The sequence below is a fragment of the Podarcis liolepis genome (assembly GCF_965112155.1).
Source record: "Podarcis liolepis genome assembly, chromosome: 12".
NCBI classification, from domain to species: Eukaryota; Metazoa; Chordata; class Lepidosauria; order Squamata; family Lacertidae; genus Podarcis; species Podarcis liolepis.
The window spans coordinates 57,668,149-57,693,299 of record NC_139563.1 but is presented as its reverse complement, the minus strand read 5'-3'; the positions used below and the strand labels follow the sequence as shown (position 1 = coordinate 57,693,299).

General features: G+C 43.7%; 1 protein-coding gene across 6 annotated transcripts in view; it reads left to right on the top strand.

The window, feature by feature from the left end:
• Positions 1–24,491, top strand: part of TPK1 (thiamin pyrophosphokinase 1) — a 253,147-nt gene extending 228,656 nt beyond the window's left edge. For 2 of the 6 annotated variants that reach the window (XM_083468887.1, XM_083468892.1), the window contains one exon: positions 23,536–24,491. In XM_083468887.1, coding sequence (XP_083325013.1) covers positions 23,536–23,666 — 131 coding nt within the window. In that variant the 3' untranslated portion in view covers positions 23,667–24,491. The other 4 variants (XR_014517943.1, XM_083468889.1, XM_083468886.1 and 1 more) reach the window with 4 other exon arrangements.
• The last annotated feature ends 660 nt before the right edge of the window (positions 24,492–25,151 follow it).

Here is a 25,151-nt window from a genome sequence, read left to right as displayed (position 1 = left end):
CTGCCAGCCTTTATTCACCGGTGGGCAGGTGGATTCTGGATATTGTATTGATAGTATGCTCTCGAGTTTGCTTCTTGTCCACAAGACATCTTCATCCCTTCTCCTTGCTTAAGGCTTCAAGAGAAAAATCAGATACTCCTACTGGCGATACATCATTTGTTGAAAATAGGGACAATCGAACCAGAAGGTCACTCTCAGAGCAAGTCAGGGGTTTATTCAGTCTTCTTTCTAGTGCCATATTATAAAATATATCAAGGATACAGATAGATCAGATGACTGAAAATTAAACAGCTACAAAGCTACAAAGGACTGCCGGAGAGACCTGAGAGTCAAGCTGAATCTCTGCTTGAAGACTGTTCCTCAGCCTTGGACTTCTAGTTGAGGTCGGTTGGGCCTCTGTGAAGCAGGGGGAGGGGTGATCTCAGTGACCAGGCTGGGCCATAAGGGGTCAGGCAGCCCTAAGGTATCCTGGTCCCAAGTTATTCAGGACTTGGTAGCATCTAAGCAGCTGGTGCAGATGTTTTTGCAGAGGTGTCCTGTGCTGTTGGCAGTCTGCCCCCATCTAAAAACTGTTCCAGTTCCCTGACAAGTTGTTTCCTTGGTTGGAAAAATGATAAGGGAGAGTTGTATTTTGTTTTATTTTGAATGTAGGGGATCATTCAGAAATGCAGTTCATCAGCTGCTGTCTGAGATGGCAGAGCCCAGCCGCTGCTGCATTGCACAGCTCTTCCAGCCGCACATTTCAATTCCACGTCTGATGTGGCCGGTGCACCCCTTGAACTGGCCTAATCTCTGTGAGCAACCTGCTTTATTATGTTTACAAACATGGTTGTAATGTAATTAAAGATTGAATTACAGATTGTTTTAGAAAGTTTTTCATTAATTTGTGCAATTCTGGAGACCAAGCAAACCAAAATAAAACATGCCGTGGACATTTCCCATGTAGCAAAGAGAAAGCAGTCCACAACTGGCTTTTTTTATTTAAAACAATTGTCTGGAAATCAGTGCAATCAATTATGGATGTTTAATATAATTTCAAAGGTCATTTCTGCAAAAGCCAAGATAATGCTGCCTTTAACTGCTGCTGTGATTTGCTAGAGAAGGACAATTAACAGTCCGTGCTTAATAGCAGGCCTGTTTGGACTCCCCTCTGTTCAGAAATCAGTGTTGTGTGTTGATTAAAAAGCTTAAATCCACTCCTGGATTCCAAAGAAAATGGACAGGAACCGGGGGAGGGGGGATGGTAAAAAGTTGAGTAACTAATACTGTATTTAAAATGGAAATGAGCTTCCCTTGCTTATTTCCCTGCTTTCTCTTCTTCCTTTCCTCCTTTTAAATGTTTGTCCTTCTCCATCTTGTGGGATGTACCGTATTTTTCGCCCTATAGGACACACTTTTTCCCCTCCAAAAATGAAGGGGAAATCTGTGTGCATCCTATGGGGCGAATGCGGGCTTTCGCTGAAGCTTGGGGAGCGAGTGGGGTTGGTGTGCACCGACCCCTCTCGCTCTCCAGGAAGCTATCAGCAAGCCTGGGGAGCCCGCGGGAGTTCCCGCAGACCTCCCTAGGCTGCGGATAGCAGCCTGCTGCCTGGAGCACGGGGTGCACTGCAGCAGAGCGCCCCGCACTTCGGGCAGACATCCGCAGCCCAGGGAGCCTTGCGGGAGTTCCTGCAGGGCTCTGCTGCAGCCGCGGCTGGGGGGGATAATTTTTTTTTCTTTATCCCCCCCCCCAAAAAAAAACTAGGTGCGTCCTATGGGCCGGTGCATCCTATAGGGCGAAAAATACGGTAATTGCATGTGATTTGTTTGTGTTATTCAGTAAATCCATAAGGAGCATTTAGATAGAGAAAACAAATGACCTGGATGCATGCAGCGTGTGCCACCAAAGAGTTTGTGCTCCCTTGCCCATCATTTTTAGCATTGTATGAAATAATTAAGCAACTTCTGTATGGCAGACGCACAGTGGCATGTGACCCTCCAAGCAGATTATAGCCCCCTAGGTGTAACTTGTATCAAATGCTTGGACAATCATGCTGTCTACTACTGGAGCCTGTCTTCGCATGCAGGGAAGTCCCTCACTCACTGAGGATTTGAGACCCATCAGCTACCCTCACCTGGTTTAGCCAGCCATTCAAAGCTGTTTTTAGGGTGTGGCTGCTGTTGAATGCTGACAGCATCTAGCGGTACTACCCCCTCCCCGAACACCCCATATTGTAGAGGGAAGTGAGGGGCAAATGGGGCTTGTCAACCTGGGAAGGTAGCCCATCTTGGAGAAGAAATACTCTGATCCTAAACCGTCACTGTAAACCCTGTGCTAATCCAAAGTGGAGTCCCTCAGATGGTTGGATGGCGCCTTGTATGCCTCCTTTCAGCAACTCCTGCAGCCAAGCTGCTGCCAAAAGTCTTGCTCTGCTTTCCAAGGCCGAGGGGTGATGGTCTTGACATCTGGGCAGTCTAGGACCTCCATATGCACGATTCCGGCTTGTGGGCTGGTGAGGGCACTTCAGTGCTTTGAAGTCACCCCTCCATTGTCTCTCAAGACAAATGGGCGTCAACAACAGCAGGAGGGGCATCATGTAAGGCAAAGGGCTATGTTTCAATTTGTTGGATCACAAATTGGTTTGTTGGTTTGCTCATTATTATTTAGATAATTTATAGATCACTTGATATTTCAAAGAAATTATCTAAGCAGTTTACAACATACAAAAAATATCAAAAACAGAAGTAGAATCAAAAGAATACAGTAAGTAAAGGTTAAGGACCCCTGGACAGTTAAGTCCAGTCAATGGTGACTATGGGTGCAACGCTCATCTCACTTTCAGGCCGAGGGAGCCGGCGTTCATCCACAGACAGCTTTCTGGGTCATGTGGCCAGCATGACTAAACTGCTTCTGGCGCAACAGAACACCGTGACGGAAACCAGAGTGCGCGGAAACGCCATAAGAAACATACATTTTAGAGCATTTTAGAGCAGACAACAATTAGATAACTCCATGTGGTGTGTGGTATGGCTAACTGTAGTTAACCAGATACAGTGGTACCTCAGGTTACATACGCTTCAGGTTACATATGCTTCAGGTTACAGACTCCGCTAAGCCAGAAATAATGCTTCAAGTTAAAAACTTTGCTTCAGGATGAGAACAGAAATCGTGCTCTGGCGACGCAGTAGCAGCAGGAGGCCCCATTAGCTAAAGTGGTGCTTCAGGTTAAGAACAGTTTCAGGTTAAGAACGGACCTCTGGAACAAATTCAGTACTTAACCCGAGGTACCACTGTATGTGAGTTCCCTCTGTCCCTTAGCAGAGATTATGAGAGAGTTACAACCTCAGTGAACATTAGGTTGTTTTTTAAATTCAACTTTTCGGTTTCTTTGACATTGAAAACAACCGGAAAGTGAATGTTAGCACTAATGAAAGGTTCCACACAGTTTTTGCCTTGTAGCACCTTCATTTCTGTGCCAAAATTTCACAATTGTGAATTGGAGATGAAGCCTAGGAACGAGAGCCGTAGTCTTGCTTCTTAGCCGTTGGCTTTTTAGTGAGTTTGCCAGCTGACAATTAATTACAATGTCTGATGCTGGGAACTGGCTAAGGACCAAAACCTCTCATTGTACATCAACCACCAACGGAGATTTTCAGACGGAAACAAAGTTTTGCCGCTGCTATAGCTGTGAGCCGATATTCTTTTTCCTGCCTTTCTTTCCTTTTTTCAGTAGCATTCTTTTCTCACAGTCTAAACAGTATTGATGCCTGACAAGAGGACATCTCAAATGATAGAAAAGCATTGTGCTTGAGTTTATATGAACATTCTATCTGTGGAGGAAGCTACACAATGCGCCACTCGCACAAGCAGGCACTAAACATGACTGCATGAACTGCCCTGTGGATTCTCCCATGTTGCGCATCGCCCAGGTGAACCCCAGAGCAGCATGGCCCAAGTTCAGCAAGCACAATCGTTGTGTTAGTATGGATTTGAGCACACAACCCAAACTATTTCAGCTGTTGTTCTGGCTGATGAAGCTACATCTAAGACAGCATTTCTCAGACTATGTTCTAGCCTCATGACTCTGTATGATTCATGACCCCTCTTTGAGCACCCCAGATTTAACAAACCAAAGAATGGCAAGGCAGTTCAATTGACAGTACAGTATCATTTCCTGAGATTTGTGTCAGAACTTATGAACACAGCAGGTCTTGGAGCCAAGGAGCAGTTTGAAGAAGAAGAAGAAGAAGAGTTTGGATTTGATATCCCGCCTTTCACTCCCCTTCAGGAGTCTCAAAGCGGCTAACATTCTCCTTTCCCTTCCTCCCCCACAACAAACACTCTGTGAGGTGAGTGGGGCTGAGAGACTTCACAGAAGTGTGACTGGCCCAAGGTCACCCAGCAGCTGCATGTGGAGGAGCGGAGACACGAACCCGGTTTCCCAGATTACGTGACTACCGCTCTTAACCACTACACCACACTGGCTCTCTAGTTTGCAGCTAGGGCTTATTTCACACAGTATGCTGCTTGATTAATCCAAAACGTGTTGACTTAGTTATCTTCATTGAAAACATTGCTATGAAGTGATATGGAAGTTCTCTGCCTCATGATTACACTGCTAGTTAGCACTTGATGGATGATGGATGAGTGATGCTTGTAGTCATGTGCGCACTAAGCACAAAGGTGCAGTTGACACTTGACTTAATAGAAAATGGGTGGGGTTTTCTGTTTTTGTTTTCATTTAAGCAGCATGATCAACTGCTTACCTATTGCCATAGGTCACTCCAGACATTTCTTATATCTTGATACCTACTAGAGGCAAAAGTGGATTTAGCATGGTGCAGTAAGTAGACTAGGACAGGCATGACCCAGGTTCATATCCTCAGCCATGAAGCTCACTGGGCAACATTGGGCCTGTTGCTCGCTCTCTCAGCTTAAACTGAGAGTTTTGTAAGGTTAAAACAGGGTTTTGTAAGGTTAAAATGGTGGAGTGTGAGGAACCATGCATGTTACAAAAGTGGGATATAAATACATACAATTGGACAATATATTCTAAAGACTTATATCTCAATAGTTGACCAAAGGTTCTTCAAGGCAGCTTACAACATGTTAGCAACCCTGTGCACATTTACTTGAAAGTAAATCCCAGTGTTCTGAGGTAAATTTGTTCAGGACGGCACACTAAAATATCCATGGAAGTACTCTGTACCCTTGTGCTGATGGCAGAGGTCAAGATGACTTCTGTAGTTATGTTGCAACTGTCGGTTACTAACTGGGGTGGGGCAGAGCTGGAGCAGAGGCTTGACAACCATATGTCAGGAGTGCTCTGATGGTGTTTCCTGCTTGGCAGGGGGTTGGACTCGATGGCCCTTGTGGTCTATTCCAACTCTATGATTCTATGGGGGGGGGGCTAGCCAGAGTTTTTCCCCCGGGTGAAGCCTCCAGAGGGGCACCATTGAGCCTCCCATCCTGTGTATAAAAGGTACACAAATGTGTGGGGGGGTGCCAGACTGGGTCTTTGACTCTGGTGCAATGAAGCCTAGTTTTGCCCCTGGGTGTGGGGTTCGCACAGCTGGTTCTTCTCTGCCTGATGACTGTTAACAGGCTACTTTTCCTCTTTCCACATTGTTCCTGGGAGTGAGGGCATAGAATTTCCTAAAGTTCCTTGGGACTGTGCCTAGGCCAGAATGTCCTTCCGCTTGCTTAGCTAGTCTCCAGTGCGCTCATTGTTGCAGTCCCGATACATATTTCCATAGCAAGAAAACTTTCTTAGTTCTTTGCTACTTAAAAAGGAAATTGGGACAATGTTATTCATGTGCTAATGACTGCCTATTCAGCTTGACACTTACTTATTCCAAAACTTGACATTTAGTTTAATGGGCACTGATGGGCATATCATCTCTGCAAGTACCGTGAATTGAAGATGTCTATGTTGGCCAAAAGTCACGGTGATGAGCAGAAACCTGAGTATACACTTTTTTCCTTTCACCTCTTAGAAACCCAAGTTTTCTCCAAGGCAGCCTCCAGTGAAGGCAAGGTTGGGTTTTTGCCAGAACTCCCATACTGACAAAGTACCCAGCACTCCAACGGAGCAGCTATTATGATGTTTCCTGAGAAAGTTGGATCTCACCAGCAGATGGTAAACCTGTGTCTGGACCGTACCACCTTAATCGTGAAAATATGATTGCCAAATCCAACACCTGACAAGATATTAAGTCACATGAATGGGGAAAGTACGGTAGCCCTCTTAAATTGGGGGGAAATAAGAAAGCATTTGAGGTTTTTATGTTTCCGAGAGGGGCAGGCAGGGAGACACGATAGATGTTTATGCGGTTATAAATTATCTCCCATAATACTGGAACTTGGGGCTAACCCAATGAAGATGATTGGCTGAAAGCTTCAGGTCAGACAAGAAAGAAGTATTTCTTCACAAGAATGTAATTATTTTGATGGTCACTAGCTTAGATCACTTTTTGAAGCAAGTTAGGGGAGAATAGATACAGCTGGTAGTGCACTTCCAAATACTAAATGCTTAGTGCAAACAGAGCAAGCCACCACCTTTATGCCCTGTCTGTGCTGGTTGCCTTTGGCTTGTTCCAGCAAGGCAGTTCTTAATAAAGAAAGTCCTCTGCTTTTGTATGTAGGGCTAAGAATGTATTAATTACATTTTTGTACAACTCAGAGCTGCATTCATGAGGGCTAACCATTGATGTATGTCAAGCAACCCCACGTTCTCCACAAATGGAGCAGAGCAGCATTTCATCCATACCAAATAATTGTTGGTATTCTGACACATAGCATCACATCATATCTGCAAGAATGATGGGCTGTAGCATAAAACATGACAAGACTAATGGAACATAACATGGATTATTACAATTTTTACTACTATGGTAAGCTCAAAGAATTGTCTCCTCTACATGCACATGGTGCTGTTTTATTGGGGAAAGGGCCTGGCTGAATGGTAGAGCCCATGCTTTGCATTCCAAAGGTTTGAGTTTCCTTCCCCCTCCATCTCTGGGAACAGGCCAGGCAAAGAGCTCTGCCTGAAGATATTCTCACAACATTCATGAGAGGATACCAAAATGTGTGAGAGAGGTAACAATAGGGATGAGAGCCCTGATGTGGGATGGGATTGTGTGGCAATACGATGGAGAGAATAGTGGGAGAGAAATAAATTTCCTGGCCCAGCCTTTGAGTATGAACTTCCAATTCCTCCTCTGCACATAGGTATGAACTGCTGACTCTTAAATCTATCAGAAGGCTAGCACTGAACTGGCAGGTTCTAAATCCATGATTCATATAGGAGTGGGAAGTCTTAAGTGGAATCATTTTTGTGATTTCAGAAATTGTATTGCTTATAATTTTCCCTGCTGTTCTAGCCCTGCAGAGGTTTCACTGCTGGGGGATGCAATGTGCTACTGGCAGGCACAGGAGTGATAAAATATATTAACTAAAGGCATCTATAAATTTTTGGAAGGCTCCTATTTGTTTAATCGTGGCTCAGGTGTACCAGGACTGCTATGCGCAATACAGACATAAGAAAGAATGATGAAAAGATTATATTAATGCCATGATGAATTATCCCTGTTTTGTAGATGCATAAAATAAAGCTACATGTTGTCATAAACTTGCACATTTTTCCAGAGAGCCCTTTTAGAAGGAGGAGTTCAGCAGCCTATTCTGGCCCTGTACTCTACCATCATCCCATTGACACAACACAACTGTTACTCCCTCCACACCATATCACTATTAGTACAGTCACTGGGGGAGTGGGGAGAGTTGATTTAAGGCCACTTTTAAATCAAGAGCTGGTAGTTGTTAACCTTTTCCTCTGTCCCCTGCAGGCACCAAGTCTTAATAGATGCAGGTAATACTGTAAACATTACCATGGAACATACATTGTTTGGGGAGAAGACAGCATCATGTCTGATGCCATTCCGTAGGGCTATAGAAGAGTCATGTGTCATTTGGTACTCAGATAGCATGGACTGAGTAAGTCTGTTTCTCATGGCAAAACACAGAGAAATGTATAAGAACCCAACAGGCAAAAATAATTTTATATGTTGATGCCGAGACTATGAAGGTTGTGAGAATGAAGAGGTTTCAAGATTGGAACATAGGAAATTGCCTCATACCAGATCAGACTCTATGTCTGTATAGCCTATAAGTACTGTTTGCTTTGGGTGCAGGTGGCTCTCTAAAGGCTCAGGCAGAAGGTCTTTCCATCACCCGCCGCCTGATCCTTTTAACTGCAGATGTCAGGGAGTGAACTTGGGACTTTATGTATTCAAAGCAGATGCTCCACCACTGAGCTACAGCCCTTCCTCCAATATGGTCTGCCTCTGAGCTATCGTCCATCACTGAAAGAATGGCCATAGTGGCTAGGATGAAAGCCAAATTCACTTCGCACAGCAGCTTATGTTGAGAGTCAAGCTCTCTTCTTCTTATGATAACTAAGATTGTTCTTGCTGCTGCATCTCCAATAGAGATAGACCGATGTGGTTTATTTTTCTTTCTTTCTTTCTTTCTTTCTTTCTTTCTTTCTTTCTTTCTGCATAATGTTTTATTGAATTTTTTCATCATACAATACAATAAAGAACAAACTAATCTAAAAGCAAAAGAGATGGGATTACAAAGCCCTTCTCACACAGAAGGGGGTGGACCCTCCCAGCTTTCACTTGGGAGCTTCTCTTACTTCTCCCAGCCTCCCAGCCTGGGAAATCTTCTCTTCCCTGCATCTCACACAGGGCTTTCACCAGCCAGCCATCGCCTTCATGTACATAACCTCATTAATTCAGAGGGCATCAAAGAACAAAACAAACCTTAAGCAAAAGCAAAGTAGTTAAAAGAAGAAAAAGAAGGGGGGAAATGAAAAGAAAAAGAAGAGAGAAATAAAGAAATAAAGAGGACTTCTGATTCTCTGTTAATTGTATTTATAAAGATTACTCAAAATATTCAAAGTGCTCCAGGATGCTATCCAGCTGTAGTCCAGAATAATATCCAGCTGCTCCTCATTCTGCTAGGTGATGTTTCCCAATCTTAAACCAGACATCTCAAGTTCAAACATTTCCCCTTCCACACATTTCCCTTACACAAATGTCAAGAACAGCCTCCCTCCAGTCCAATATAACAACTTTATCACCAAAGAATTCCAAAAACCCTTCCTCCAAGCAGCCAATCAAAAGCTGTGTTTTGGTTTTCAAATGTTTTCTAAGTCGAATGGACTTCTGGAACGGATTCTGTTTGACTTCCAAGGTATGATTGTATTTCATTGATCAGTGTTCCGTTAAAAGTCAAAATAAGTTGTATGTCTTCCTTCGTTGGTCAGTTAGATGAAGAGATTTCTGCTGTAATAGCACAATGTGCAAGAAATCCCCCTGCAATGTGTTGTTGTGATTGCCTTAATTTTAGTTTACTTAAATAAGCTAGGATCCGGCAGATCCCTTCTGCTCCTATTGGGGGGGGGGTGTTGATTTTAGCTGATGTCCTCTTCCAGCTCCCCATTACTCAGTGTCTCGCAATCCTCAGGAGCAGTTTTCAGGGTGGTTTTAGGGAGCAGCCACAGATCCAGACTGTATTATCATTGCTGTTTCTAATTACCTTTCAAAGAGTTCCCCTCACCTCACCCAGCATGTTATCCTCTCAACAACCCTGTGAGGTGGGTTAGGCAGAGAATGAGTTCCCCAAAGTCATCCAGGGAGTTTCATGATAGAGTGTCCACTTGAAGCTGAGTTTCCCAGTTCCAGTCCATCCTGACAGTGGGCTTCTAATGCTCTTATCGCATGGGCTGGAGCACTACACAGGTCTTCAAAGCACAGAGGTAGTAGAAAATGCAGAAAAGCCGCCTCCATACAGGAAATATAAAGTATGCATTGATTAAAATGAAGAAGATACATAAAAGACAGGCTTGCTTACTGCTGCACATCCTGTCTGATGCACCCTCACCAATTTCTCCCTTTAAGTAATGCACTGTGACATTTTGGCTGAACAAATGACCCTCATCTAAAGACTAATAGAGCTATGCATGGGTATTTCCGCAGATGTACAATGAGATCCAAGTTCTTCTATTTGTCTATGGATTGAGATGTCCTTTATCTAGGATATCTATATCTTTGAAAACTAAGATAATTATTGAAGAGGGCACTAGGCAATTTAGGAGGATCACTGTCTTCATATGACAGAAACTTTGCAGCAAAGCACAGTAATTTATGATGATAAATTGCAGCTGTCAGAATGTCGAGATCACTTCATGGAATTTATTTCCAAGCTCACATTTTGAGTATATGTGGTGGTGGGATTTCCAACTCCCACCCCTACCTCCTCCTGTGTGAATTGCACAGGAAAGTAGCACGAAGTCTTGATAGCCTTCTTTCCAAACTGCCATAGCACAACTGGGGGCAAATTAATTCCACTTTGCCTTAATGCAGAAACAAAATGACTTCTGTCCTTCTGAAAGACAGCTGCAGCCAAAGAGGATGATGGGTGTGCTGGTGGGTTTCGAAGCCCAGTTAAGCACATGAACTAAAGTCTCATCTGGTCCAGCACTCTGTGCTCACTGCAGTCAACCACGTGGCCATGGGAAGCCCACAAGCAGCACCTGAGTGCAACTTTGCTCTCACCATCTGCACTTCCCAGCAAGTGGTGTTCAGAGGCATAATACCTCCATACCATCTGCCTTGGGAGAAGGAAAGGCTAAGGAGTAACCCTACACAAATCAGGAGTGGAGTCCCTAGGAAAGTTGAATGGTGTCTTGTACGCCTCCTTCCAGCAGCCAAGCTGGTGCCAAACCTATTTCTCTGCATTCCCTTGGTCCACATCAGCGAGGCAGGCTGGGGTGGGTGTCTTCTGGGCAGCCCAGGACCCACAGCTCAGGCTTGCACCCCAGCAAGGTCACTTCAGTGCTACTAATGAATGCAGTAAAAGCAACACTGGAGGCAGCAGTTGCTAGGTACCAGTCTCTGCAGCTACAGCGGGCGCTGTGATACTCCAGAGATATGGCTTCACCCTTGGAGGCACACTCCATTGTCTCTCTAGAAAAACGGATGCTAACAGCTACTCCAACAGTACAGGTGGTATAAAACCAATGATAGCCTTATCTTCCCTGAATCTGTCTAATCCTAAACCTTCTGAGTCGGTGGCCATCACTACATTTTGTCAGCTGGGTTTTTAGAATTTTGTATATGTTTCAGAATGTTTTTGCTTTGTTTTCATTTTTAAATTGTGGTTTTGTTTGCTGCCCTGCGCTCCTACAATAAATAGTAATAAATGTCATGCAGGATGCTAGGTGTAGCAGGTGGGCATGCTGTGGGGATTGGTCCATAAGGACAAATAGGGCACTGGCCCACAAGCTCAATCTGCCTTCATCCAGCCTCCTGCTTCCTCGTCCATAGTATCAGTGTAGAAGATGGAGACAAAATGAGAATTAGTTGGCTCTGCCTGTCATTGGGTCTTGCTGCTGTCTGGCCTACCAGTGCCAGTGGGCACCAGCCAACACTGTGGCCTGGCAGGTCAAATGGGGAAAAACAGAAGAGCATCTAGAGTTCTTAGATATACTGGTAGAATTTCCTGACACAGGACATTTTGGGAAACTGGACACAGCCTGGCTCTTGGTGCTGGGTGAAAATATAAAGATTGGTTCTGTCCCCTGCATCCTGTGCACTCTTACTGCTGGTTTGGGAAGCAGTTGCACGTAATGTTAGTCACAATCCATATATATCCTGTCAGAAAATACTATGTTTTTATGCATTTTCCCTCAAGACCATCTTTGAGCAAAATTGAGGAAAAGAATGAGCTAGCTGCACTTTAAGCTGGTAGTGCATGCCAGCAAAATCTAGGTGAGCAATGCCCTGCTCTTCAGCTGCTCCTGCGGTTCATGCAGGGCCAACTAGGCAGCTGGCTCAGGAGCAGACCTCAGAGGGGCACAGTACTGACCTTTGAGGGGCAGTTTTATATAGGTTAGTTTTTCTTATAAATTTCTGATATTACCTTCATACTTTCATATATTGGGGGAATGACATTTAGGTACCACAGGGCGTGTAGCAGCTGGGTGGGGCAGTTTTTAATCAGGAAAGCAGTGGGGGGAAGGGGTTAAGAAAAGCTTCCAAACAGATTGCCTATCAGGTCTCCTCTCCTGTGCGATCAGAGCTCCCGTCATGTCCAGTTGAAACTGCAAGTGATAATAATGGAATCATCAACATGCCCAGTTTTGTGTTGTTTCCAACAGTTTGCCTGTTATCAGTGCTCAGGTGTGTGTGTATTCTTGGGCATTTAGCAGGTGCCTGAAGAGAAGGAATGGGGGTGGGAGGGAGTTTTCAGGAGAGATGATGAAGAGCCTGGTCTGCAAATCAGGCCCACTTGGCAGGCACTCGCTAGGGGCCAAGAAAGATTATGCCTGGGGAGTTTATTTCATTGCTTTTCAATTGCACATGTCACTGCCTTTTCACCCCACATGTCTGAAATTAGTCAGAGTTGACAGAAATCCAACTAATTTCAGGCACTTGGGGTTAAAAGACACTGAAAGACTGGAATGCATTTGATTCAGCCTGTCATTGTTTTTTGCACTTCTATTGCCTGATTTCTGGCTTGCCAATTCCCACCCCCCCCACCCCCCCGGTTTTACTTAACAGTTTCGGAAGTTTAGGTCGAAGCTGAATTTTTACACCAGGTTTATGGTTAAACTGGAAGCCAACCTCATGTCCTCCGTATCCTGAAAGGGCAGGCAGAACCCTGGCATACGGTTGCACAGACTCTCCAAGTGTCCCTGTTTTCCAGGGACATCTCTGATTTAGAGAAGCTGTTTGATTCTGGAATGTCCCAGTTTTCCTTAGGGTCTGGAGTTATCCAACCCCTGAACTGTCTGAAGGCAATCCTGTACAGGAAATATTTTTAATGTTTAAATTTTATTAAGTTTTTATATATGTTGTGGTTAGAGCAACCCGTGGGGTATAAATAGTAAAATTATCATTATGGAATGGGAAGTCACTATTTTCATAGGAGAAATGTTGGAGGGTATGGTTGCACCACTATGTGACTGCAGCCCTTCATCTTGAAAGTGTTTGGCTCTTAAATCTTTTTGCGTTTAAGTTGTAAACCACAGTGTGACGAGAGGTGGTGGGTGAGCACCCAGTGAGCCATGGAGGTTTGCTAGAATAGGCTGCTGCAGCACTCCAGCTCTGCTGGGTCCTCTGCCTGCCAGCCTTGGGCCCCCTGCCTCCAGATTCAGAACCCCAGGCTGGCCGGTACTGCCACTGGCCACCTTTGGACCTTTGGCTTCCCTGTCCAGCTTGAGGATCTGCTGTTTTTGCTACCACCCAACCATTACAAATAATAAAAAAGTCTCTTTGGCTATGTCCAAAGTAAGAGGAAGAACAAGCCAGTGGTAGGTGCTCTGCATGGAGAAGACGGGGAAATGCTATTGGGTGACAGAGAGAAGACGGAACTACTTAACACCTACTCTGCCTCTGTCTTCATCAAAAGGAAAGTGATGCCCAACCTGGTGATAACACAATACATGATGTAAGGAGGGAGCTGCAGCACAAGATAGGAAAAGGTAGTAAGGGAACACATAGCTACTTTAATTGAATTCATATCTCCAGGGCCTGATGAGCTGCATCCAAGGGTACTAAAGGAGCTTGCAGATGTAATTACAGAAGCTTTGTCTATGATCTTTGAGAAATCTTGGAGAACAGATGAGGTCCCTACAAACTGGAGGCAGGCAAATGTTGTCCCCATCTTCAAAAAATGAGAAAAAGGAAGACCTAGGTAACTGCCAACCAGTGAGCTTGACATTAGTACCAGGGAAGGTCCTAGAACAGATGATTCAACAGTCGGTCTGTGAGCATTTCAAATCAAATCAATTACCTTTATTGGCATCACAGTATAAAACATTTCAGGTCACTGGGATAATTAAAAGGACAAGGCTGAAGTGAGCATTTAGAAAAGGATGCTGTGATTACAAAGAGCCAGCATGGGTTTCTCAAAATAAGTCATGACAGACCAATCTGATTTCCTTTTTTGATGGAATTACAAGCTTGGTGGATCAGGGGAATGCTGTGGACATAGTGTATCTTGATTTCAGTAAGGCTTTTGACAAAGTCCCCCATGATATTCTCATGAGGAAGATGGTAAAATGTGGGTTTAACGAGATAACTGTTAGGGGGATTTGTAGCTGGTTGACTGACTGAACCCAAAGAGTAGTCATTATGGTTCCCCGTCATCCTGAGAAAAAGTGACAAGTGGGGTGGCACAGGGTTCTGTCCTGGGCCTGTTGTTGTTCAACATCTTTATAAACAACCTGGATGAAGGAACTGAGGGGATGCTCATCAGATTTGCAGATGTCACCAAACTGGGAGTGGTAGCTAATGCTGTAGTGTAGAAGGAAGAATCAGAATTCAAAATGACCTTAACAGCAAGCTAACAAAATGAATTTCAGTGGAGACAAATGTAAGGTTCTGCACTTAGGCAGGAAGAACCAGATGCACAAATATAAGATGGGGACACCTGGCTTACTAGCAGTACATGTGAAAAGGATCTAGGGGTCTTGGTGGACCACAAGTTTCACATGAGTCAACAGTGTGATGCAGCAGCAAAAAAAGTGAATACTCTTTTAGGCTGAATCAAGAGACGTCTAATGTCCAGATCAAGGGAAGTAATACTACCACTCTATTCTACCTTACTCGGCCCACACTTGGAATACTGTGTCCAGTTCTGGGCACCACAATTTTAAAAAGGACATTGACAGGGCTTTTTTATTTAGAAAAGTTGTTGAGCTTCTTTTAGGGGGAGCACCCACCCAAAACTGCTCAGCTTTTTTTAGAAAGAGCACCCACCCAAAGTTGTTGAGCTTTATAAACGTTCACCGCAGACCTCTGCCGCCATGATCGCCCTGCCTCAATTCTATGATTCTGTGATTTAGAGCGGAGAGTTGGTCCATCAGAAGGAGCGAAACGAGGAGGAGGGTAGCAACCAGAAGTGGTGACTGGCCAGCCTGGTAATCTGCTGCTGCGGCTGCCCTGATCCCAGGCTGACCTCCACTTTCTGTCCTCTTCCCTTCGCTGCTGCTCCTGCTGGACCCACTCTTAATCCCACATGGCTATGGTGGTGGCAAAAGGGGAAAGGAGAAGGCCTAAGTCTTTTGCAACCCTCCTCTCCTTCTGCATTACAACTTTGGGGGTGCAAAGGAGAAGTGGATTTATGACCCTCACTGCCGTTTTCTCTTGTACCACTAAAGTGGTGGAGAGGCAGAGGGAAAGTGGGGGAAGGGTCCCAAAAGCCTGAAAGGATCAGCAACCTCTGTTGCTGGGAGATTGGCAGGTGGGCTGCCTCACACACCAGTCAAGTTTGGCCCACAAAGTGGGAGCTAGAAAAGCTCTTCACCCCTGGTCTGAGAGGTTATGGGGGTGGGGGTTAGCAAGGTCTAGGGGAGGAGTTTGGCAAGAGCTGGAGGGTGTTTGGCAAGAGATGGTGGGTTGGCAGTGCTGGCAACCAAGGCGAACATGTGTACAGCCCCTAGTAGTTCATAATCATTATACACAACAATAACATATCTGTGTTCATTTCTCCATTTCTTTTTTATATGAGTAACAAAAAACATATTTGCCCCAATCCATCTGCATGCGCCCTGTTGAGTGCAGCAATTAATAGTTTGGGATGAGGATGTGGCTCTCTGTTGGCAGCAAAACATTAGCGGAAGGAGCCTCCACCCAAATCTGTGGGCTCTATCTAAGCATCACAATACAAATATGGAAGCTGTCATAGACAAGCACCTCCGCATTTGTCTGCTTTCAGGGTCAGTGAACAAAGAGTGTTTCACTGTCCCTTCAGCCACCATTTCTCTGGTCCAAATCACCATGCCAGTGGCTTTCCTTCTGTGGAGTTCGAAAAATGCCTTTGCAGGGTGGGGGGGGGGGGCTGCTTTGGGGCAAGGGCAACTGGACCACATGTGTGGCACTGCTGCTCCAATCCTGATTGCCCTTCCCCAAGTGGCTTCTGCTCGTTTTAAAAGGGAACTTGCATGTTTGTCATGCAGATGATGGAAGGTGAGGTGCTTTGATGCCCATATAAATGATCCCAGGTAAGTACTGACACCTTACAAGTGATAAGGATACTCTGCTTCTGAGGAGGATAAAGATAGGTGCAGTTTCTTTCCTAACAGGAATGTAATGGTCCTGCGTACGCCAACAGACATTTTAAAGAATAGATCTGTTGAGAAGAGAGGAACTTCAGTGCTGTTGGCAGTATGCGCCAATCCATTTCTCCTTCTCGTACTCTAGCATTCTCCAACTTTAGGCAGAACAGTCTATAAAATATAGATCTGGTACTTGGGTGGTGTGCATGTATTTATTCTTTTTACTTTTTTAGTGAGAATATAATGTCATGTTTCCATAAACACCATTATCTTCTCAAAAGTAATGGCACCATTTATTCTTAAAAGCTTTGCAATAAAGCTCTTGGTTATGAGGTTTAATTTGATCAGAAGCTGTTGCGCATAATCTGAGCTTTATGAGCCAAGCAGCAGAAAGTGGCTCTTAACCTCCTGTCCATCCAGCGCCCACAAGGCAGAAACAGCCAGCCAATGTAAGCTTGGCCAAGGGCCAATTTGTGCCCCTTGTAAACCTGTGACACGATGGCAGTTGGATGGTTGGCAGGCATTACAAATTTCTTCCACATATATCCAGAATATTTTCCAGGGATCTTACCATTTTGTGGCTGTGATTTGAAAAACTGTGTTCTAAAGAACCTTTGGGTCCTTTTTGGAAGCTCATCTGGGATTCCTCAGTGAACGGATTGATACTTGTGGACAAGCTTCTCTAAAAAACAGCTTGTCATCCTTTGCAGTGGGCAATAGCAGTGGAGCACTAGGTGTGCCCACAGAGTGATCAATGCAATCTAGAACAGTGTTTCCCAACCTTGGGCCTCCAGCTGTTTTTGGACTACAATTCCCATCATCTCTTGCCACTGGTCTTGCTAGTCAGGGGTGATGGGAGTTGTAGTTCAAAAACAGCTAGAGGCCCAAAGTTGGGAAACACTGATCTAGAATGCACTTTGCCACAAGAGGAGAACAAACACACTGCAAGGGATTCCTTTTCAACAAAGAACTTGCCACTGGTATACTTTGGTCACATTGTGCCTTACCATAGCGTTGAAGATCCAACAGGACTGGCATAATTTGTTTGTTTTATTTACAGTATTTGTATATCACCCGGGGCCAGCCCAATATATTTTGGCACCTGAGGTGAACCATAAAATGACGCCCCTGCCAGGGAAGGAGTGGGGAGTGAAGATCTACATCAGGAACAAGGTGGAGGCAAGGGTAAAGACTGACTTGCAGTGTGTTCCTTGGAGGCCAGATCTGCTGCCTCTGGGTAGGCCAGCCCTGATATCGCCCAATAAGCAAGGTTCTCCAAAGTGGTCTCTGAGTGAGGCCACTTCAACTAGGTTTCCTCTGAACAGTGTCCAACACACCCACAAGTCTGTTTTCATTCTTCTAAACTTTGTGAGCAGGAGAAGTACCCCCAAGGAGCAGGGAGGAAAACTTGCGCCTTTTAACCTGGGAAGAACTCCCTAAATCCCCCTTCTTGGGGAAATGCCACTGCCTTCTCTGATTTAGGAACCCTCAAAGACTTTTAACAGTCCACCACCCTCAGGCCTATAGTGGTACCTTGGGTTACAGACGCTTCAGATTACATACGCTTCAGGTTGCAGACTCCGTTAACCCAGAAATAGTACCTTGGGTTAAGAACTTTGCTTCAGGATGAGAACAGAAATTGTGTGACGGCAGCAGGAGGCCCCATTAGCTAAAGTGGTGCTTCAGGTTAAGAACAGTTTCAGGTTAAGAATGGACCTCCAGAACGAATTAAGTTCTTAACCCGAGGTACCACTGTATGCGCATGCATCCCTTTACTGAGTTCCACAGAAATGGATGGTTTCCACTCTCTTGTGTTGAGGACTGTAAAGTCTTATGCTTGGGGACTCACTGGCAAGGATCCTGGATGAGTGTTAAATTCATGTCCATTCAGAGACACACTGTAAATGCGCACACATGGAATATGCAAGCTTTTGCTCCACACACATAATCATATTGTGTATTTTGATAGAAAATAAAACGGTTGAGTGTTATTCTTCTGGTACCCAGTGCCTACAAAGGCAAGCTGGTGCATTGCTAAAACATCCCTATTTAAATGCAGATTTTGCTCCTTCCATGGGGACTCTCCGAGTAAATTGAAATAGGCAAGCAAAAAATTGTAATTCAATATTTTCACTTTACACATTTCAGCTTATTGATTGTCATTTTCTGTCATTTTATAATGCCTGAGTTCCCTCATGGGAAAAGATGGAAGTTGTGTTCATTTCACTAAAAGCTTTTAATTACTTATTAATAATATCAGATATTTCAAATGTCCAGACTTGTAGAGATTCTTCTACCTATTTATTCAGTAATGGAAACGACCAGAGTTTTGACCTTATGTGTGCACAGGAAGTACAGGAGACAACCTAAGGGAGAACTGAACCCTTAGAACAGTGTGAGGTTCTGTGCTCTGAGGTCATTAGCATAATCCTGAAGACACGAGTCTTCAGAACTACGAGGTTCTGTACTAGTTCACCACCGTGTGACAGGAGTGGGGAACAGGTTCCATTCTTCCTTAAAAGTTGCTTCATTTTGTTTTCTTTTTACTTGTTCACCACAAGAGATGTGGTCATTGAAATCGCATGACAGTTGTAAAACAAATCATTTCTCCTAACCCAGAACTTGCATTCAACTCCATTGAATCTTTTTCTTTGAGCAGCAGCTGGTCTGGTAATAGCAAGGCATTGTCGCTGGTAATGCACCATTTACTCTGCAAGGCTGGTGGGCAAAAGGGGGGGGGCGGGGGGATTGCCCTGCTAGAAAAAAATTAGCAGACAAAAGTAGGATAACCGGAGGTGGGGGGGGGAGGATGGAATATATATTCATTAGCATGTATACAGCATACAGCAGTTCAAACTGGAGCAGTTAAGCCTCCAGGTGCTCAGAAATTATTTCAATATGATTTGTTACCTAAACAATTATTTTCACAATCTCCATTGATTTGGTTATTGAAATGTTTTATGCTTTCTATACATTAGGTGTGTAATACAATGATGGTATGTTTATATCTTTTCCTCACTCATTCATTCATTGTTGGCTTCTGTTATTTGGTGTTCAGTTTGGGATATACTTTTGTGACATCTCAAGTTATTTTGCAGTCAGTGTACACATTTACATGTTGAAATATGAAAAACTTTCAATAAAGGGTTGGTTTTTTATTCATATTGTAAATGAAGGGATCACTTTTTTACAATTACCCCATTTTTTTAAAAAAAAAACCCAACACTTCATGTTGAAAACTAGTACATCAGGCAGAAAAGTTCTACCTTAGCCTTTTTCCTGATAGCCTAACTTTCTATCCACAGGAAGCCTGTTGTTTTTGACTTCAGGGAGCATTCAAAAAAAAGTTTTGCAGTTGGTACTCCAGCTCAGGAAGGACTCTTACAGACCCTCCAAGTGTCTCTATTTTCCAGGGACATCCCTGATTTAGAGAAGCTGTTCCTGTTTCTGATTTGATCCTGGAATGTCCCACTTTTCTTTAGGATGTCCCTATTTTCATTGGAGGAATGTTGGAGGGTATGACGTTATCCAACCTCCAAGCCATCTGAAGGCAATCCTGGATAAGGAAGGTTTTTTAAAAATGTTATTTTTTTATTATGTTTTTATATATACTGGAAGCCATCCAAAGTAGCTGGGCAAGCCAGTAAGATGTGTGGAATATAAATATTAAAATTATCATTATGGAATGGGATGTCCCTATTTTCTTTGGAGAAATGTTGGAGGGTATGCTTTTAGCACATGTAGATTTCATGTTTCTTTCCTACCTCTATTGCTTTTTAAAAGATAGATTCATGCCAGCAATGCTCTTGTTAGATACCTCTCTTCCCAAATCACCTAGCAGCCCTGTCACACCAGTAGGCTTTGCCTCATGGGTTCCTCCCTTTTCATTTGTTCCTTGTTGATCTCATATGAAATCTCATCATTGGAATCAGCAATGTGCTTTTGCTTTAAATTCAGCCACCTCGTGTCCTATCTAGCCACCATGGCCTTTTTTGAGAAGCATTGCTCAAAAGATATAAGCGTGTTCTATTCAAGGCATATTTTCACAACCTCTCCACCTATGTGGGCTAGAAATTTTGTAGAAGATTGTAAACATGGTATTCTAAATAATAAATCTCCAGTCATCCATGGAAACCAGTAATTTGGGACTGCTAAACTCAAAGATAGTCCAAATGGTGCAAGCGCAGTGAGCCTTTCTCCCCCTCCTCACATACTCTGAATGCAGAAAGGAGTTTTGTTTCTTTACTTTTTTTGGTAAACTACCATTCCATTTTCATTGCTAGCAGTGTGAGCAATTACGTTCCCAGTTCAAATGGGGCGCTGGTTGTGAACTTGCTGGGCCACTTAACACAAACCAAAAGAATCCTATTTTGCAGGGAGGGTCGTAAGAATTTGTTAGATAATGTATGCAGAATGCTTTGAGCACTCTGAAGGTTTTAATACAAATCCTAAACATTATTAATTTATCCAGTTACACTACTCAGGGTTGATATTGTGCTGCCACACACCCCGTAAAACAAGGGAGGGAAGCTATGGCCCTCCTGATGTTGGGGGAGCCCAGCTCCCCTCAGCCTCTGGCAGCATGGCCAACAGCCAGGGATGGTGAGGATGCATCTGAAAACCACAGATTCCCTGTTGCTGACACAAAGCATCACCACCAAACAGCTCTGTGCCAAAAATACTAACAAACCATTGTTTTTCACTGGTAAGCTTTGCTACCTCTGCTTAATCCTAGCTACAGTTGGTTGGTTGGTTGCTGGCTGGCTGGCTTTAAAATGTGCTCACAATTACACTAGTTAGACATGTTTGCTGAGCATGAAAACACTTGTTTACATGAATTATATGAATTGATAGCAGCAGTTATTTCTTGTAGTGTTTCAGTAAACTGCCCTTGCGAAAGAAAAACTGCTTGGAGGGAAAGATGAAAGGTGCCACCTACTGTTCACTAAGAGCTATTGCTGCAGGAAACTGTCTGAATCTTAGCCATAGGGAGAGGATGGTGCTGCAGAACCTATTGTTTGGATACCCCACCTAAAGTAGATATGTAGAATCAACTGTAACCATTCCTTCCAGACATTGCCCCACGTCAGACATTAACACTTAGGCTAACTTAAACATGTCGTTTATGTAGATGACTCTAAACAGCACCATGCAGATACTTTCAGCTGGCTGACTGAGGAACCATGATGCAGTGGGACAGTGAGACCACAATGTGGGATCCTTAAGCATGTTGACAAAGGACTGCAGCGCAACAGCTCACTGTCAGGGACTGAAAGAAAGCACTGCATTGGGCTGGATTTGAGCCTGTATGGAGGGGTGGGGCAATTCGTTCAGTGAGCAATGTGGGACCTATAGGCAGAAGAGTCCCTATGACTAATGGGCAGAACTCCAGCTGAAGGACACGGGTAGACATGTCATTCCTCCATCCATCTATGCCTCTTTCCCACCAGAATTCATCAGCCTCACTCTCACATTACATGCGTTTGTAATCTGCTTTCCCTCGCTTTCTTGCACTGTCTTTTTACCACACTAATCAGCCTCCCCCTTACTTCCTATCACTAAATCCCACTGTTTCCCCGCTCCACAGTGTCCGTTCCACATCATTCCCTTTTCTCCATCACTTACTCCTATTTTTCAGATATAGGCACATATGTTCTTAAAGCTCTGTAGAGCAAAGCCTTTTTATATTATATCCAACAACACATTAAAAAATTAACTGGTGTCACTTACCACGCTGAAAGGTTTGTTACTCTTATAAATATGTCTCATCTCCTACTTGAAGAAAGGTAATATCCCGGGAAGTGTGTTAAGTCAGTAGTCCATAGTATTATCCTTTAGTTGGTTACATAATAAGTTCCACATAAAAGAGGTCCAGCCTCAAATAGTTACCCTACACGTCTTCATGCAAGAAGGCACAACCTTTTCCTCCACTTTTACAAGACATGGCAAGGAAATAAAATGCTATTTAATAAGACACAAAGTAATGGGGCTAACAAGATCTTGCAGCATGTTTTTATAGACCCTTGTCCTCTGGTTAGCAACTATTTTTTAGCACGGACAGTCTTTTGAATTGAGTAGGACTGAAGGGCGAGCGACATTGACTTCACCGACCCACTTCCACATAAAGCTAGAAGATTGTACCGCACAACAGAAAAACAAAAGGACAAAGCCCACTAGTACAAAAATCTTCCGCGAGTCATTTTATTGCACTGATTGCCTTTGTCCTTTTCTCCTTCACTCTCAAATGAAGTAGGTGAAAGCAAAGGCTTTCTTTCCTCTCCCTTTCCCCTGGGAAGCAGCCACAGATGGAGCCCTCCCTTCACCCACTTCAGTTGCTGCTCACTCGGCCTCTAACAGACCTATTTACTTCTTGCTCTGAAATAGCGGGAAGATGCTTTGCCTACATTTCGGTGCCAGCAGAGGGCTGCCATGCAGAAGATTGAGACTAGTTTTCTTCTGTTCCAGGGGCCAACGCTGAAACCAGTGGGTAGAAACTGCATGAAAGCAGATTTCTGTGAAGCATTGGGATAAGCTTCCTAACAGTAAAAGCTGCTTGGCAATGAAACAGACTGTCAAGAGTTGCTGAAAGCATTGAAGCAAAGACCCATTTGTCAGGGATGTTGTAGCTACACTGAGAAGGGAGTGGGTTAGAGATGACCTCCAAAGTCCTTTCTAACTTCTGTAAAGGAGAACTTTGCCAAAACCTCCATCAGATGTACTGGTGATGTACAGGGAGTGAGTGGGTGTCATCAGGAGCCATGCTGGAGGCTTCGAATGGGAGCCCTGGTGTCCGATTCATCACTTGAACTGCCAGTTGCCTATCCCTGCTATAATTTCTGTGGCTAATTATCTCAGGGCAAAATAAGTGTCATGGAATTGTAGAGTTGGAAGCGATCCCCAAGGGTCATCTAGTCCAGCCCCATGCAGGAATCCTGCCCATAACCATCCCTGGGTGTGTTTGGACCAACTTTCTGGTTAACAGCCAGACACACTGACACATTGTGCCACTATTATGCTACTTTAGATGGGCTAAGAACCGCCCCCCAAAAAATGAAGTTCACATGGGTAGATAGGCAAACCTATCGTAACAGCATGTTTTCAGCACTCAAAAAACTAGTGCCTGGGACTCTTTGCAGGAAGTCGTGACAATCAAAGCGCCACCATGTGTTGGCAGTACTGATCAGACACACTTCTATACTTTCAGGGGGCTGTGGGGAGCTTTTATTATCATGCCGTCATAGCTGTTGTCTTCTATGTCCCATTTATGTAGGAGTAAATTCCATTGAACTTTGACAGCCTCACACCTGAATAAACATGTTCAAGATCAGGCTTACACTGCACCAGTTCTACTGACTTTATCCTTATTTTTGTGTTGGTTCAAACTTCAGGAACTCTTGTGCTAACCCTTCTTTCTCATTGCTTACAGATAGAAGCATTCTAAAGTTTGGGACACTCGTCAGCACTTCAAACACTTATGATGAGTCTGGAGTTGTGACCATTGAAACAGACAAACCTTTGCTTTGGACAATGGGCATCAAAGATAAAGGATGTGCATAAACTCTCAGCAGCTATTTTTGTTCAGCTCAAGCCTTAAAGCAATGCTTTCTGGGAAAATGTCATTGCACTATCAAAATCTAGATTTCATGCAGTAGCTGGTTTCTCCAATTCAAGAGTTTATGATTCTATGCAGTTTCAATCTATAGAATGCCAAGGATTTTAGTTTTTTGCTATTTGAGCAATGCTGTATTGTAAGCTTTTTTAGAATTCTGAACATTGATGTGTTTTTTATATATACTGTGCATAGGATTTTTTTAAAGATTGGAAGGGCTGATAAAGTGATATTTATATCACTTGATGATATAAATAACTTAGAGACTAGAACACTGTATAATTTTGTGTTCTGAAAATTTGATAGCTCTCTTCAGCAGAACACAATCAACATGCCAGTGGGCTGGAACAATTAGTGCGCACCCCAAGCCAAAACCCACAAAATAAGTTGCCATGATAATATAATAACCATGCATGCAACCTCTGTTGCATTCATCTATATTTAGCGCATAGTGTGTGTCAGGGGCCAAATACAAATGGATGCTCACTGATGACAGCTTGGATGCATACATCACGGGCTCCAGGGACCACTTTTGCTTGTATTAAAAGGGGATGGGGAGAGGCAGGCACACAATGAAAATGTGTGGAGTGTCTCCCTGGTAATTACAATAATCTATAAGAAACAAAAACTACTCTTGAGCTAAAACACTTAATTATAATTGCCAAAGTTTAAATGAACAGTCTGTTTTTAAAAAGGGAAGATGGCCTAATGTCGCATTTTAAACAAGTGTTATGCAAATTCTTGCATTTAATAAAGGCTATATTTAAATATCAGACTTGTTATGATTTTGCTTCTGCTATTACATGAGGGAATTAAGAGAAAAGGGCTCTGTCAGTGCTGAACATCTTAAGAGGCAATCAGAACTATGTTTGTATGCAAAGGTTATACAGTGGTACCTCGGGTTACAGACGCTTCAGGTTACAGACGCTTCAGGTTACTGACTCCACTAACCCAGAAATAGTACCTCGGGTTAAGAACTTTGCTTCAGGATGAGAACAGATATCATGTGGCGGCAACAGGAGGCCCCATTAGCTAAAGTGGTACTTCAGGTTAAGAACAGTTTCAGGTTAAGAACGGACCTCCAGAGCGAGTTAAGTTCTTAACCTGAGGTACCACTGTAAAGAGTTTGGAGTGTCCATGCGCTGCTCAGTTTATTCAACTATTGATGCTCCCCTCCCCAGACACTGAAGAGATTGAGCATTCAGTTTACTAAGCATAAAGTTTTAAGTCTTAAGTCAGTGGCCGACATTGGCCTACACGTGCTTGTATTAACCAACTAAGAAGCCACACCAGTTTTACTTTAAAATCTGTTTATAATGACAAGTAGCAAAAGATGATTTAGGAAGATTATGCCAGAAAGGCCAGAATGTTCTCTTTTGTTACCACAAGCAAAATCAAGTTACATGTCTTCTTGATGCAGCATTCAGCCACCC